The sequence below is a fragment of the Tursiops truncatus genome, chromosome 7 (genome assembly GCF_011762595.2).
Source record: "Tursiops truncatus isolate mTurTru1 chromosome 7, mTurTru1.mat.Y, whole genome shotgun sequence".
NCBI classification, from domain to species: Eukaryota; Metazoa; Chordata; class Mammalia; order Artiodactyla; family Delphinidae; genus Tursiops; species Tursiops truncatus.
In genome coordinates, this window is record NC_047040.1 from 19,154,535 (window position 1) to 19,171,350 (window position 16,816).

At 37.6% G+C, this 16,816-nt stretch overlaps 1 protein-coding gene and 1 pseudogene across 11 annotated transcripts in view; one reads left to right on the forward strand and one right to left on the reverse strand.

The window, feature by feature from the left end:
• USP37 (ubiquitin specific peptidase 37) overlaps nt 1-16,816 on the forward strand; it is a 90,530-nt gene that overhangs the window by 69,150 nt on the left and 4,564 nt on the right. For 9 of the 11 annotated variants that reach the window (XM_073807257.1, XM_073807266.1, XM_073807259.1 and 6 more), the window contains 4 exons: nt 4,680-4,846; nt 7,433-7,493; nt 13,628-13,743; nt 15,369-15,438. In XM_073807257.1, coding sequence (XP_073663358.1) covers nt 4,680-4,846; nt 7,433-7,493; nt 13,628-13,743; nt 15,369-15,438 — 414 coding nt within the window. Of the gene's footprint in view, nt 1-4,679; nt 4,847-7,432; nt 7,494-13,627; nt 13,744-15,368; nt 15,439-16,163; nt 16,303-16,816 lie in introns of all 11 variants that reach the window. The other 2 variants (XM_019938943.3, XM_073807263.1) reach the window with 2 other exon arrangements.
• Nucleotides 8,424-9,287, reverse strand: LOC117312949 (ornithine aminotransferase, mitochondrial pseudogene; annotated as a pseudogene).

Here is a 16,816-nt window from a genome sequence, read left to right on the forward strand (position 1 = left end):
CACCTTTGAAATCTTAATTTCAAATATCCTTCTCTAACCCTTCTCTCCCCCTAGCTCACCTAATATCATATTCTTATTTCAACAATTACTTGATCTCATTAAGACTTCCAATCCATTGTCTTCTACTTTTTGCTATTCATCACCTCCCTCTTGTCACCACTTCCCTCCCCAGCCTATATGCCATATTTTGGTACTTTTATCTCTTTCCTCTGTTTTCTTCTCTCAGTCACCTAACAAAGTCCCATCTCCCAGTTCAACCAGCTTCTTATTCCATGCCTACACCCAAGCAGCTGAAGATTGCTGGAGAAAAGTCCCCAAACTGTGCTGACTATACTTTCCTCAAAATCATGACCATGCTCTTACATGGGCACTACATGCTACTAGTCAGTTCTGTTATAGTTCCTTAGTAAATTTCTTTTCTTGGTCTCCATGTCTTTCTCAAATCTGTAGTTCTCCTTCCACACATGCTCTAGGCACATAACTTAGCTGTATACCTTTCAAAGAAAATAGATGCAGTCAGATGAAAACTCTGCCTTCACCTTTGTTATGGAGGAAATGTCCCTCTTCTTATTTAAGGCCAATCCCTCCATTCATATCCAAGATCTCATCTACTTGTGCCTTCTAAAGACTTTCCCTCCTGAAATGATACTCTTTCTCTTCTGCATCAGGTCTTCCCTCTTCTAAATTATTCCTGGTATGCCTTAACATCACCCATCTTTTTAAAACTCTCATGGCCTTGTGTTTCCCTCTAGCCACTGCTCCCTTTCTTTGCTCCCTTCCTGGAAAAATCCTTTGAAAGAGTTGTTTTACTCATTCCCTCTACTTTCTTACCATCTCCCATTCTCTTGTCAACCCTCTCCAAGTGGGCTTTCATCCCCACCACTCCACTGAAATGGTCTTTATAAAGTTTGCATTAGCAATTTTCATACAATCCATCACTCCCTCCTTAACATTTAAAGCTTTATAAACTTTTTTCTATAAACTATTCTTGCCATGGTTTTTTATTCCTACTAAACCAACTGTTCATTCCAGGGTTTATGGTTTTGTTTTTTGCTTCCCTCATCAGACCTCTAACTGTTGGAGTATTCCCAGGACACTGTCCTTAGCTGTCTTTTTTCCTAAAGTTCTCTCCCTGAGTGATCTCAGACATTACCATAACCTCACATACTGATGAAATATCAAATTCATATCCCTAGCCCGGATCTCTCCCCTGAGCTTTAAACTTACACATGTAAATTCCTACTTGAAATGTCCATTTGGCTGTCTAATTTTTAACTGCCCCCCGCCCCCCCCCATAACCCTGCCCCATATCAGCAAATGGTACTACCATCCACCATTTTTTGACTCAGGCCAAAAAATATGTCTCCCTTGATTTTTTTACTTCACACCTTACATTCAGTCCATCAATAAGTCTAGTCTGCTGTACCTCCGAAATATATCCTGAATTTAATCATTTATCAGCGTCTTCATAGCTGTAACTCTAGCCTTCCATCTCTCATCTGGTCCACTACAGTTGATTCCTAATGTCTCTTCCGTCACTCTTGCCCCACTACAGACCTTCCTTCATGAACAAAGCAGCCAACATAATCTTTCTGAAGCTTAAATCACGGTCACCCTTCTGCTTAAAACTTGTGATTTCCCATTACACTTAATCCAAGCTTCTCACCATGGTCTATCTCTACTTTCCCCCTCTTTCACTCTTCTGTTTTAGCCATACTAGCATTCTCTCTGTGTCCCTCATGCTAAGCTCATTTTCATCTCAGAAGCTTTGCACTTAAGCGCCTTCAGGGCAAGGGCCATCTTGCCTTAATTATCACTATATCCCCAGCTTCTTTAGCAGTGCCTGGCATATAGTAGAGTCTCAATAAATATTTGGGGCTCATCAGATTGGTTGTCTCATGAATCAGCTGAGGAAGGGAAGGAATACTGGTTAAGTAGGGTTTTACTGTTAGTCAAAGGGAGGGGAAGAGTGTATGCAAAGGCCCAGACATGAGAAAGGCCATGGTAAGTTAGTGGACCTACAGAAGTTCAGAATGATCTGCATGGCTGGAACATAGTGTTGAGGGGGAAAAGCAAAAAGTTGAGACTAGAGAGTTATGCAGTCTCCAGTTTTTACATGGCCTAAAACCATGTTTAGGAGTTTGGACTTTTATTTCAAAAGCATTAGGAAGTTACTGAATAATTTTAAGCGAAAAAGTATTTGATAAAGATTTATATTTGAAAAAGATCATTTCTGGCTGCAGTGTAGCACATAAATTAGAGAAGAACCTAAGTATCTTGTGAGACCTGTTAGGCAGTTATTGCAGTAGTCCAGACCAAAAGTTAATGGTGCCCTAAGCCAAGGTTTTGGCATTGAAAAGAAAAACAGTTGGGACTTCCCTGGTGGTCCAGTGGTTAAGACTCTGCATTCCCAGTGCAGGGGCCCCAGGTTCAATACCTGGTCAGGAAACTAGATCCTGCATGCCGCAACTAAAAAATAAATTAAAAGGAGCCCGCATGCCACACTAAAAAAAAGATCCCACGTGCCACAACTAAGACCCAGCGCAGCCAAATAAATATTTTTAAAAAAAGAAAGAAAGAAAAACAGTTGATGGATTCGAAAGATAATTAGGAAATAACGATTTATGTAATATGAAGGGATAAATGAGAAGTCAAAATGACTCCCAGGTTTCTATATTAAAAAAAAAAAAAAAAAAAAAAAAAACAACTAAACTGGGTGGACAGTGATCCCAGTGACTGAAATATAGAATGTAGGAAAGGAGCACCTTTCATTTGGGGTGGGAGAAGCGGCAGATGATATATTTAGTATAAGAATGTTTGAGTTTTAACACATGGTTCCCCTCTGTGTTTTTTATTTCATGGTCATATTTGTTCCTAGATCTGAAATGTTTTTTTGTATCCATCTGATAATCTTGTCCTGAAGACAGATGTATATTGATTTTTAGCATCTTAAAGTAAACTTTCTTACATCTGTTTTCTATCACATGGATTAATTGCTAGTGTAATACTAGGATTGTGTGAGGTACATTGGTACATTGAGTGCTGAAAATTATTGGTTAAGAAAAATTGTGCCTCTGTCACATTCTTTTTATGAGTATGTTTTGATAATAAAAGTAATAATCCTCATCTTATGCCCTAAAATACCAGCCTCAACTCCCCAATCTTTCTTCCACTTGAAACGCTCAACATCAACTAACTTTGAATATCATGGTTCCAAATTTCCAGAAGTGGTCTGATTTGGTTGATTCTTTCAGATATTCATTCCTGGTCCAGTAAGCTAAGGCCAGAGGGACAGGTGGGATCTTATACGCCACAGAGCTGCCCCTTGGAGGCTATGGAAAATTACATTCTCCAAGAATGGAGGAGTATAATTTTTTTTAATTGGAATCATACTGCTTTTTGCACTTAATAATATCCTGAGTTTCTTTTCCTCTTTTAATGAACATTCAGTATTAGTTTCAATGATAAATACTCAGTCAGCAAGTCAGTTCAATTAAAAAATGATGACTAGTTGCTGACTTAGAGTCTAAAACCAAGATGCTGTAAGCTTCAGAGTTGTCTGTGCTATAGAAAATTATCTACCATCTAAATGGTTACAATGCAGTATTGGGGCAGGTAAAGAGCACTTAGTAATTTTAAAACAATCCATGTGAAATAAATCTGTAAAGGTAGTTCTTGTTAACCAGTTGAATTCTTTTTATGAGAACTTCCTTAACTTACTAAGATGAAAATTTTTGCTTTGTAAAGTGTTTGAGAAGGGAGGGAGGGAAGGAAGTTCCTTCCTCTTCTCCCCACTCTTACCTATATTAAAAATAATGAAATTCAGATAACTAGAACAAAATTATGCCTATATTATTTATAATAATAATAATATTTATAATAATAATATTATTATTCCAGCTAGCCATAATCTAGAAATTGAGAATGAACAGAAAGAAATAAAAGGTTAATATTTTTTCTTACCTCCTTGGATGAATGTTTTAAATATATATGTTGTCATATACTTATATGCTACATGAGATGTTTATTACATATTTTATGTAGCTCTTTTGATTTAGAATATGTTCAAGGCTCATTTGATAATTAATGTAAAAACGCTCATATGACATACAGTGTAATAAATGGGAAAATCTCAGTACTTAGCTTAAGTATTCTATCCTAATTCTTACTTCATCTACCCTAAACAATACTTTATTCCTAGTACTTGGTCATGTGACATGACCTTTGAATATGGCTATTTATTCTTCTCCATCCTTAACCATAGTGTTTCTGATGATTGCTTAAGTTTCAGAACCATTGCTGTAGGTCAGTGTTTCTCAACCAAGGTCAGTTTTGTCCCCCAGGAGACATCTGACAATGTCACTTTTGGTTGTCACAACTGGGGAGTGTGGGGTTGCTACTGGCATGTAGTAGGTAGGGGTCAGGAATATTGCTAAACACTATACAGTGTACAGGGCAGCCCTTCTCCCCACACCAAACAAAAAATTATCCCACCCAAAATGTCAGTAGTGCTGAGATTGAGAAACCCTGATCTAGATATGTAGTAAGGTGAGATTGTGTGTCCCAAGCAGGTATGTCTGAGGTTAGGATACATTACTCTTTGAACAGTGCATGACACTCTAGTGCAGAGTTCAGTTTATAAGAGGATATTCCAGTTATGTTATGTTCTGCTTCCTCAGATCCTGCCAGTTTTACCGAGATAACTAAAGACTGTGATGAGAATAAAGAAAACAAAACTCCAGAAGGAACTCAAGGAGAGGTTGATTGGCTCCAGCAGTATGATATGGAGCGTGAAAGGGAGGAACAAGAGCTTCAGCAGGCATTGGCTCAGAGCCTTCAAGAGCAAGTAAGAGATATTTATATTGCTACTTTCTCCATACCTATCTTTTCCAAGAAATAGAACAATAATAATAGTAAAAAACATTTGTTAAGCACTATGTGTCAGGCATTATTCCAGGTGATTTACATACGGTGAACCACTGAGCCACCAAAACAAAGTAAACTTGTTTGGGGCTTTTGCCTTGGGTTTGGAACAGAAACATTGGTCCTTTTTCTTTTTTAAAAAACCTAAATGCAAAAAAATGTCTTGTTGGTTACCTCCTATTACTATAATTTATTGCACACTAAAGCAAGACGAGTTGTTAGAGATCATCCCTAGTCCAACTTTATTTTGCAAGCAGTTGAAACAGCCGGTATACCATGATGATTTTATCATTAATATTTTAAGGCAAAATGTTTGTTTTGGTCATTTTCTCACAATATGAATCCTTTCCTATGAATTATTTGAACATAAAATTCTCAGGAATATTATCTGAATTTTTAGATTTTAGTCATAGACTAACATTTATCTGCTCTTTTCTTTATGTAGTTGTCTATTCTTCAATTTTTAGTTCTTTATGCTTATATTTGCCAAAGCTGGTTAATTTGCACTGTTGCAGTCAGCTGAGGTATCTGACTAAAAGGTGATATTTTGATGGTTATCTAATCCTATACAATACATGTTAGTAATAAAAATTTGCCAAGACTCCCTAGAATGAATGCACAATTTTAGTGTTTGCAAATATCAGATTAAGAGATCTAATGTCACTAGAATATTGGGCCTTAATTTAAACTGCACATTAATATTATCTAGGGAGCTCTAAAAAAATACTGATGCCTGGGTTGTTCTGCCCCTCAGAAATTCTGATGTAATTGATCTGGAGTGTGGTCTGGCATCTAGATTTCTTTTTTTTTTTTAATAAGGGTTTTTTTTTAAAGAAAAAAAAAAAAGAAAAACTTCCCCCAGTGATTCTAATGTGCAGCCAAGGTTGAGAACTCCTGCTTTAAAACTATTTCAGAGCCACCTGCTCTGTATCCTTTTATTGATATTTATAAGAAGTACCTCCCTGGTTGCCTTGTCATCAAGATGTGTATATGTCAAACTATCTTACAAATAACATATAGTAATCATTTGTTATAGAAAACTTAGTGTAAAAGGCCATGGTTTGGTTTCTTAACAATAGTTCCTTATAGTGCAGAAAAAGAAAAAATTCAGCAACCCTCCTTTTCTTAGACAAAAGACATATATTTTTCTTGTCAGCTGACCCATTTAAAACTATCTTATTTTTCTCAGATATGAGGATAGGATCATGAGATGAAGTTTCTTTAGTTTGGTATACCTGCATCATTCTATTAATTACTAAAAGAGAGTCCTTTACCTTGTTTCAGCATAGACTTTATATACTTGGATAAATTTAAGTAATCATATTTCCTCTTAGAGATCACCTCTGTAACTTTCTTGAACACAGTATTATTGCTCCCAGGACTATAATGCAGAATAGCTCATTCTAAGCTTCTTATACATTTAAGTAACTTTAACAACAAGTCTAGAATTGAGAAAAGTATAAAACAATTTTTTTTTTTTACTCATACATCCTTTGTAAGTTATCTTTTCTCTGAAAATGAGAGGGAAATTTTTTTTTTTGTAATAAACATTTTCCTATTCCTTTTATAATGAGTCATCTTTGAGACATTTTCAGAGGTACAATTTTTTTCTAAGAAAACCTCGTATGTATTAGAAAAGCAACAGTCAGCAGCATTCATTTAGTATTTACCAAGCTTCTTTTACGTGTTTAGGTTTCTTTAACAAGAATAAAAAGAGAAATCTGTGAATAATATGTTGCGGAAATATTGTTTATCTTTTTTTTTTTTTTTTTTTTTTTTTTGCGGTACGCGGGCCTCTCACTGTTGTGGCCTCTCCCGTTGCGGAGCACAGGCTCTGGACGCGCAGGCTCAACGGCCATGGCTCACGGGCCCAGCTGCTCCGGGGCTTGCGGGATCTTCCCAGACTGGGGCACGAATCCGTGTCCCCTGCATTGGCAGGCGGACTCCCAACCACTGTGCCACCAGGGAAGCCCAATATTGTTTATCTTGATGTCATAGGCATAGGGTCTGTGCTAGAGCCAGCTCCCTGTCAGCTTAGGAGAGCCCACTATACATACTTCGCAAATCTGCATTCATAGTCACATTGGTAGCTTAAAATTGGCCATGGTAGGAGTATTTATACCAAGGAACATGGCAAATCCTGTAAATCAGGGGAAGAAAAGAGAGCTATTCACTAAGTATCTGCTATGTTCCAGGTATCTCATACATGTTAGAAGAAAAGGGAATTACATCATAATGTCACATTGAATGGCTTTTGGTTGGCAAGCCAAGCATCACTAACTAGAAAAGATAGCATTTAAGCCTTTTTAACCCCCAGGATTTTGTTTTAGGAAGACAGTGTTGGAAAAAGTAAAGAACTTCTCCACATCCCTCAAGAGGTCATGTTCCAAACATCCATAAGGTTATAGAAAACATTAGCAAATACTTTCAGAGCAGTGGATTTTATCCTCATTAAATAAGTTTAATCAATACTTCTTTAAATACCTTAGTTTTGTTCTTATCCGTTTAGGAGGCTTGGGAACAGAAAGAAGATGATGACCTCAAAAGAGCTACGGAGTTAAGTCTTCAAGGTATGGAGATTAATTACATTCTTTTAATATGCTGAAATGTATCACACACAGAAGAGCATATAAAATGTTTTTGTTATTTTTAATAACAGTAACAAATTTGAACACCTCCCAGGTAAAGATATAGAACCTTAGAAGTTACCTGTATACGCCTTCCCTTCCCTCCCTCCCAAAGGAAACCACCGTTCTAAAATTTGTATTCATCATTAGCTTACATTTAAAAAATAATAATAATGTTACCATGCATATTCATACTCCTAAACAATACTTCTTTGACATTTTAAATATGAGCTTTATTTTAAAGTTAAAGAAACACTGAAAATAAACACTTTTTACAAATTATATCAAACACTTAAAACATAATCTGGAAATGTTAAACATTAATTCTTAATTCAAAATAATGACATTCATAGAGTACATCCTGGTGCTGGCCAATATGGAGTTTACTTAAATCTAGTAGATTTTATGTAAGCTTAACCATTAATCCTTCCTAAAATTCGGTGATTATGATTCAACTTTATAAGGTTAAGCAAGTCTTCTGTGTAATACCCTCATATAACTTTTTCAAATACAAACATTTATACCAGCAAGGAAATTATTAAAACATATATAAACTATGCTGAGGGGCTTGATTAAAAGGCTTTCTATATAGAGAGAGGCATCTCACCTTAGAAAGCACACACACACACAAAACCACTTAATTGAATATAAGATGCCAGGACATTCTTTTAGTCATGTTACACAGCACACTGCACATTTATAAGTGTCATTCTATTATGTATGAACTGAAAACATATATTTTTTAAAAGCCCTTGCCACAAGGGAGTGGAATATACCTGCATTAAGCACAGAAACGCAGAGCTTTTTACAGGATGTCAACTGACTGCCTGTCTCCAGCTGGCTACCAGGCGCCACTGAAAACTGTCACCACCCTCAGAAAGGCAAGATGTTCTTGTTAATGATGTCCATGGCCTCCAGAATCTCCTCCTCCTTGATCACAAGCGGAGGTGCAAACCTGATGATATCACCATGGGTTGGCTTGTCCAGAAGTCCATTATCTCGAAGTCACAGACATACCTTCCAAGCATCACAGTCTTTGGTTTCTCTAATAACAATAGCATTTAATAATCCTTTTCCTCTTACAGCAGTTACAATATCAGAAGGTAGCTTCATGCGTTCATTTCTCAAGATGATACCCATTTGTCTGCATTTTTCAGCAAGGTTTTCTTCTTCCAAAACCTCAAGGGCTGTGATGGACACTCGGCAGCCTAGTGGATTGCCACCGTACATAGAACCATGTTCCCCTGGTTTAATGGTCAACATTATTTCATCATTATACAACACTGTGGATACAGGGTATAAACCACCAGAAAGTGCCTTTCCTAGAAGAACTGTATCAGGTCTGACATTTTCGTGATCAATAGCCAGCCATCTACCAGTTCTGGCCAATCCTGTCTGTATTTCATCAGCAATAAACAGAGCCTGGTGCTGGGTTTAGAGCTCTTGCACACCCACAAGGTAGCCTGGATCCAGAACAACAACGCCTGCTTCACCCTGAGTTGGTTCCACCATGAACGCCACAACATTTGGATCCTGAAGTGCACGCTCAAGAACAGGCAGATCATTATATGGAGTGATTTCAAAACCTGACATAAATGGTCCAAAACCATTGTAACTGGTTGGGTGTGTGGAACTGGAGATTGCTGACAATGTTCTACCCCAAAAGTTTCCGGCTGCAAAAAACAATCTTTGGGATACCCTTCTCAGTAGTATATCCCCATCTCCGAGTAAGTTTGCAAGCACTCTCTCCAGCCTCCACTCCTGTAATCATAGGAAGAACTTCGTAGTAGTTCAAAAGTTTAGTAACATACTCTTTTTTTTTTGTCTGCGTTGGGTCTTTGTTGCTGGACTCGGGCTTTCTTTAGTTGCAACGAGCGGGGGCTACTCTCTTGCGGAGTGTGGGCTTCTCATTGCGGTGGCTTCTCTTGTTGTGGAGCACAGGCTCTAGGTGTACGGGCCTCAGAGTTGTGGCACGTAGGCTTCAGTAGTTGTGGCTCGCGGGCTCTAGAGCGCAGGCTCAGTAGTTGTGGCACACGAGCTTAGTTGCTCCACGGCATGTGGGATCTTTCTGGAACAGGGCTCAAACCCATGTCCCCCTGCATTGGCAGATGGATTCTCAACCACTGTGCCACCAGGGAAGCCCTAGTAACATACTCTTTGTATTCACCAGGCATGTTGTTGTAGAAAGCTCTAGACGTTAAGGTCACTTTATCCACCTGACTTTTCGAAGCATTCAGTCTTTGGATGACAGTGCCCTTGGTTGATAGCACTGTAAGCACTCAGAAAGTCAAAATATTTTCTGCCTTCTAAATCCCATATGTAAATACCTTTTCCTCTCTCCAGGGCTACAGGTAAAGGGTGGTAGTTGTGGGCACCATATTTAGATTCCCATTCAAAAATGTAATAAGAGGATGGAGGGCCTTGGACTGTGTTTTTAGTTGCAGCAGATGTATTGGGTTGGTCAAAAAGTTCATTCGAGTTTTTCCGTACCATCTTGCAAACTTTTTGGCCAACCCAATAGCAGAAGCCACTGAAGAATGAATTCCACGGTGAAGGACAGCAACAGTCTGCACATGTGCTAGTCTGGAAAACATGATGTCCTTCAAGTAGGAATATCACCAACCATCCCTTCTTCCCACAGTTCAGATTAGAATACAGATTTTTAACCCAAGATCCAGGAGTGGTCTTCACAGGGTCCAGTAACTCCTGGCAGCACCTCCAAGACTAGCTCAGGACACGTGGCATCAACTGAACAGCTGCCCTAAACAATGTATTTTTTTAATTTTGAAAAGTGAAATAGCAAGGACAGTCTATCTGTAATCCACCTGTATGACAGAGCAATACTGCCACTGTTAAGACTGCTAGGAGAAGATAATGTGACTTCAGTTTCCCCGTGAATTTACAAGAGCTCACTCTGGGGAAGCCAGTGAGCAAAGTCGTGAATGAGTATTCAAAAGCATAAGGTTCACCATAGTCAGGGCATTTGGCAGAACTAATTTATGGACCATGTGCTGGAAGTCTACCAGAGCAGGTAGTCACGGGAAGTGAGCTAACTGTATTTTCTAAGATCACTCTGGTCTTTCTCTGGCTGTGAGAAATAGATTAAAGCAAAACACTTTGCTGGTATAAAATGAGTGTTCTAGGCTGATCTAGACAGCAGGGCATGGTGGAGAGAGCAAGAGTTTCACTGGCAGATGGTTGAGACAGTTACAAAGAAGAATTCAAGCTAGGCTCACATAGGCATTCTGTCCTCACATTTAAAAGATGGTACAATGGTGGTGATGAATGGCTGTCTCAAGTCATATTGTTCCAGTCTGGACTGGTTGCCCTCTACATCCATGCGCAGATATCTTGAGATCTCCCTAACCATTCTCCGGGGGATTCCCTCTGATTCGCTCTTTTGTTTGAATCTCCCATTTCCTGTATGACTCTTTTCTCATCCTTTGTGTACTTATGCTTTGATGGAGAACATCCCCAGTAGTTTTCTTGAAGAAGAGGGGATGTGACTTAGATTTTTTGGAGGACTTGAAAGTTTCATTCTGCCCCAGTATTTGACTGATAGTTGGTCTGAATATAGAATTCCGGGTTTACAATCATTGTAAAAGCATTGTTTCCCCCCACCTTCATGCTGCTGGGCAATGACAAAAGTCTTGTTTGCTGGGTTGCTGTATGAGAAGTCTAAAGCTGTTCTTTATTCTGATGTGACATCTTTTTTTTCTGAAAGCTTATAGGATCTTCTCTTTGTTTCCATTGTGATTAAGTTTCACAGTGATGTGCCTTGATGTGTGTCTGTTTCATCCATTTCTGCTGGGCACTTAGAGGATTATTTTAATCTAGAAACTTTTGTCCTTCAGTTCTAAGAAATTTTCACTGATTTCCTTCATTCTACCTCCTCTCTTTTCACTTTTTGAAACTCCTATTATTCAGACGTCCTAGTCTGATCCTCTTAATTTTCTCATCTCTTCTGTTTTCCATTTTTTTGTTATTTTGCTGCACTGCCTGGGAAGTTTCTCTGACGTTATCACCAACTCCAAACTTTTTTTTAGTATTTTATTTCTATCATATTTCTAATTTTCAAGAAGTGGTTTTTGTGATTGTTACTTTTTTATAACATTTTGGGGTGGGGGTTTTCAGAGAAGTAATACCATCTCAACTCTCTGAGGATATTAAATATGGTTCATTTTTTTGTTTATTTGACATTTCCATCTCCCTGAATAGATTCTCTTTTCTCCAGATTGCTCTGTCCTGTGTGTTTATTGTGGTCTTTATATTCCTTGTTAGAGTCTTTTTTCAGTTATCTAGTAATCCTTGGCTGTCGGCTCATGATTAAGAGTAGGGGACTAGCAGAAACTAACACACCGTTGTAAAGCAATTATACTCCAATAAAGATGTTAAAAAAAAAAGAAGAGTAGGGGACTAAAAAGATGATTGGAAGCTCTGAGTATATGAATAGCTAGGACTTGTCAACTTTGAGCTTTACAGGGATTTACTGTTTGGGGGATGATGTTAATATTTTAGGCCTTCCCTTGGGCTGGTAAGATTCCTAAAGAAAGTTTTCTAGTCTCTTGCCCTTGACTACAGGTAAAAGATGTGGCTGCCAGAGTTCTAGAAGCCAAGTATAGGCATAGGGCTGGGGGTGGGGATGGGAGTTATATTCATCTTTCAATATGCACACTGTCACCTACTCCCCTGTTTTCAGTATGGTACTCCCCTGTGCCTGGAATCCTCCAATCCAGAGACTGTTTTACCAACTCTCCAGAGAGCAAAGCTGCTGACTTCTGTCATTGCCCAGGAGCATGAAGTAAGGGGAAGTGGATCTAGGAGTCTGTAACTCAAACAGCTTTCACCTAATTCTTATTTTTTTTAATTAATTAATTTATTTATTTTTATTTTTGGCTGTGTTGGGTCTTCATTGCTCTGCGAGGGCTTTCTCTAGCCGCAGAGAGCAGGGGCTACTCTTCGTTGCGGTGCACGGGCTTCTCATAGTAGTGGCTTCTCTTGTTTGTGGAGCACGGACTCTAAGCACGTGGACTCAGTAGCTGTGGCTCGCGGGCTCTAGAGCGCAGGCTCAGTAGTTGTGGCGCACAGGCTTAGTTGCTCCGCAGCATGTGGGATCTTCCCAGACCAGGGATTGAACCCATATCCCCTGCATTGGCAGGTGGATTCTTAACCACCGCGCCACCAGGGAAGCCCCACCTAATCCTTATTTTTATCCTCTTCTTAGCCTCCAGTTTTAGAGGTACCTGCTATTTCCAAGTTGTATGTCTTTTGAGGACTCTGTAATACAAATTGGATTGGTTCTCAACTTTTCCATTACTGGCTTAGGTTTGACTTTCTTAGGTCTGCTAAGTCAGTCACCCCTCTATATTCCAGAGTCCAGAATTTTGATACTGTAGTCTCTTCCTGTTCTTCCCATTCTTAAGTGTTCATGTCTTTTAAACAACTCTATAAAACAAAGAGTCATTTATGCACAGATGCTCCTGGGATTCTTTATTTGAAGCCATTAGTAAAGATGGATTCTTCCAGTGGAAACACATTATTAAGAAGAAAAATTGGACCTTGAATTTGTTTGTTTAGTATTCTAGGTAAAACTTAGGAGTTTAAGGTTGGATTTCCATTATTTTTGTTAAATTTCAGAGTATGATTTAATGTTGAAAAAATGAAAGGATGTTGATCTTCTTATGGTCTCTCTTCTGTCAGATAATTTATGTTTGCTGGTGACACCTATAATATACACCAAGTGTGTCAAATCTAACATATAGTTTATATAATAGAGAATTCAGTGAAATTGGATTATCTGTAATTTTTTTGTCACTTTTATTCCTTTCTTAAAAGAGTATTATCCCCTTTCATATAAATATATTTAAAACAAAAGGGAACATTTCTTTTACAGATAACTGGTGCCTGAATTTTTATTCCCTAGAGTAAGCTGGGTGAATTGGAACCCTAATAATAATATGTTTTATGTTTCTTAGAATGATAAAATGTGTACTTCAAGCTGTTTTGTACCTTCCCAATCGTATCTCTTTGTGTCTATTCCAAGAACTTTTACAAGACTTTGTCTTTGTGTTCTTCAGAGTTTAACAACTCTTTTCTGGATTCAGTGGGCTCTGATGAGGACTCTGGAAATGAGGATGTTTTAGATATGGAGTATACAGAAGCTGAAACTGAGGAACTGAAAAGAAATGCTGAGGTGGGTGATGTTATATTATATTCCCTTTGTAGGTCAAGTTGTCAGTACTACTCCTGTTGTTCCTTATCTTCAAAAGCCCCACTATCAGTGTCCATTGCAGGTCCCCTTCTGCCCCTTTGGCAGCCATCAAATGGTCTTCACTTTCTCTTGGCCTTTGCTCCTCATTTCTTACACAGAAGATTCAAAACAAAATGAAAAAAACAAAAAAACCCACACATTCTGATCACCTTATGTGCGTGTTAGGTAATAACTTAGTAATAGTTCTCAAAGTCATATGTATATTAAATCACCTTCAGTTCTACCAAAACTATTTTATCTTTAAGGTTAAATACTAAAAATAGTTGATTGTTACTCAATAAAAACTGTTGATGACATTAACTAGAGCACTTGAAATCTATTTTTACCCTAAATAATTGCTTTTTTCCCATTTTCCAAATTTTTTATAATTTTAATTACCCAGGATCCCACTATTCTAACACAACTACTGTTAGCATTTGATATATTCTTTTATCATCCCTACCCCAAAGTACCCCAAGTATGCTTTTAAAGTCATAGAATAAGTACAGTTTTTATCCTACTTGTTAAAGACTATAAGCGTTTTATTTTTAATGGCTATACTGTATTCCATCAATGAACATGCTATTTATTTTATTTAATTTTTAGTTAACATTGAGCATTTAAGTTGTTTTTTTTTCATTATAATAAATATAGAGGAACTGTATATGATTGTAGTGTTTTCTATATTAGGATTTTCTTCTTTAAGGAAATTCCCAGAAATAAATTACAGCATCAAAGTTTTTGAACATTTTAATGGTTTCTGGCTTACCTATAAACTATATTTCTTCCCCAAGTTGTATCTTATAGTGCTGCCTGAACTGTGTATGATTGTAATGTTTTCTATATTAGGATTTTCTTCTTTAAGGAAATTCCCAGAAATAAATTACAGCATCAAAGTTTTTGTACATTTTAATGGTCTGGCTTACCTATAGCTATATTTCTTCCCAAAATTATATCTTATAGTGCTGCCTGAAGTCCATGAATATCACTTTTCAGTTTTGTTTTACTTTTCTGCTAATAATATTTTAATAGCATTTCAAAAAATATTTAAAATGTAAAAGTTCATCCATAATCCCTACAGCAACACAGCAACTCTTTTCATTTTTTCCATTCTGTTTTTCAGTACTTAGCCATTAACATATCTATTTTATAGAGCTATAGTTATGTGTTTTCATGTAAGTTTGAAAAACAAGTTAACATGTTGCTGACCCACATATTTTTTCTTTCAATAACTGAATGATACTGTACTGAGTTGATATACCAGTAACCATTTAACTATTACTGAGCGTATTGTTAGTTCCAAATTTTCATTATTATGGATAATGCTGCAGTGAATAATTATATACATATATACTGTTTCCTTCTTTTGCATTATTAAGATAAATTCTTGGGGAGTAGAATTCTTGGGTTAAAGGATATGAACAATACCGACCACTGGGTTTTTTAATTGAGTCTAACCCCCCACACATTGAAACTTTGCCATGTCAGCTTTGATAATAAATTTAAAATTAGTGTTTTGCTTGTATTCAGTTGAAGAGTTGAAAGTCATACCCACTTCTATTTTCCAGACAGGAAATCTTCCTCATTCCTATCGGCTCATCAGTGTTGTCAGTCACATTGGTAGCACTTCTTCTTCAGGTAAATGGACATTAAGATTTTAGCATTTTATAAATGGACTAGCCAGCATTTACTCCTTATTGGGTTGCTCTGAGCCTAGCTTTGTGAGGTGTGAGTTAAACGCATCAAGAAAAACTTTGAAATCTTTTCTTTGATCACACTAAGTGTGAATTGTGTTAATAGGTACAACTGTTTTGATTTCTCTATTCACCTGTGACCCAAATGTCCCTAAACAAAATATATTTATCAAGAAAGTTGTCCTGGTATAGTAAGGTGAAATGGGGTTGGCTGTTTCTCTTTCTGAAGCTTCCTGTCCCTGCGAAAAATTCAACATATATATTTTTTAATTTATTATTTTATTTATTTAGTTTTGGTTGTGTTGGGTCTCCGTTGCTGTGCACGGGCTTTCTCTAATGCAGCGAGCAGGGGCTACTCTTCGGTGCGGTGCGCGGGCTTCTCATTGCAGTGGCTTCTCTTGTTGTGGAGTGTGGGCTCTAGGTGCGCGGGCTTCAGTAGTTGTGGCACACGGGCTCAGTAGTTGTGGCTTGCGGGTAGAGCACAGGCTCAGTAGTTGTGGTGCACGGGCTTAGTTGCTCTGCAGCATGTGGCATCTTCCCGGACCAGGGCTCGAACCCGTGTCCCCTGCACTGGCAGGAGGATTCTTAACTACTGCACCACCAGGGAAGCCCCTTCAATACGTTTAAAAAAAATAAATAACCTTAATTTTAAGATTTTATTTATTTCAGGTCATTACATTAGTGATGTGTACGACATTAAGAAGCAGGCTTGGTTTACTTATAATGACCTAGAGGTATCTAAAATCCAAGAGGCTTCTGTGCAGAGTGATCGAGATCGAAGTGGTTACATCTTCTTTTATATGCACAAGTAAGAAACTTTGCCTGATCTGAAGCCGTGGGCTAAAAATCACTTGAATTCTTTTTTTTTTTTTTCTTTAAGGATAAAATGTTCCCATCAGTTAATTGGTTGAGATTTATGATTTTTATTGTCTTTGCTTAGGGTTCATGTCTTGGTATTTCCAAAATATTTTTTCTCTTAACTCACACAGTAGAATCTAGGTATAGAACTTAAGATCTTTTTATGATGGAAGCTGTCCTGTCATAAAACTTTTTGATCTTTCATTGTATCAGCTAGCAGATCTGAGTTATATGGATAGGAACTACATAGCATTTCTATCAAAGCTAGCTATTGCCATTCCCCCCTAAGTATTTTTAAGAATCGGCACATGGGGTTAAGATGGTAATAAAATGAATGAGCTGCTTATTTAATAAAATTTAGGCATCATGGGATTATGCAGCCTTTATCAATGTTTATTCTCTGTCTATCCTCTGTCTCTGTTCACTGAATTTCCTATTTAACTTTTTATTTGTTTTATTTTAAG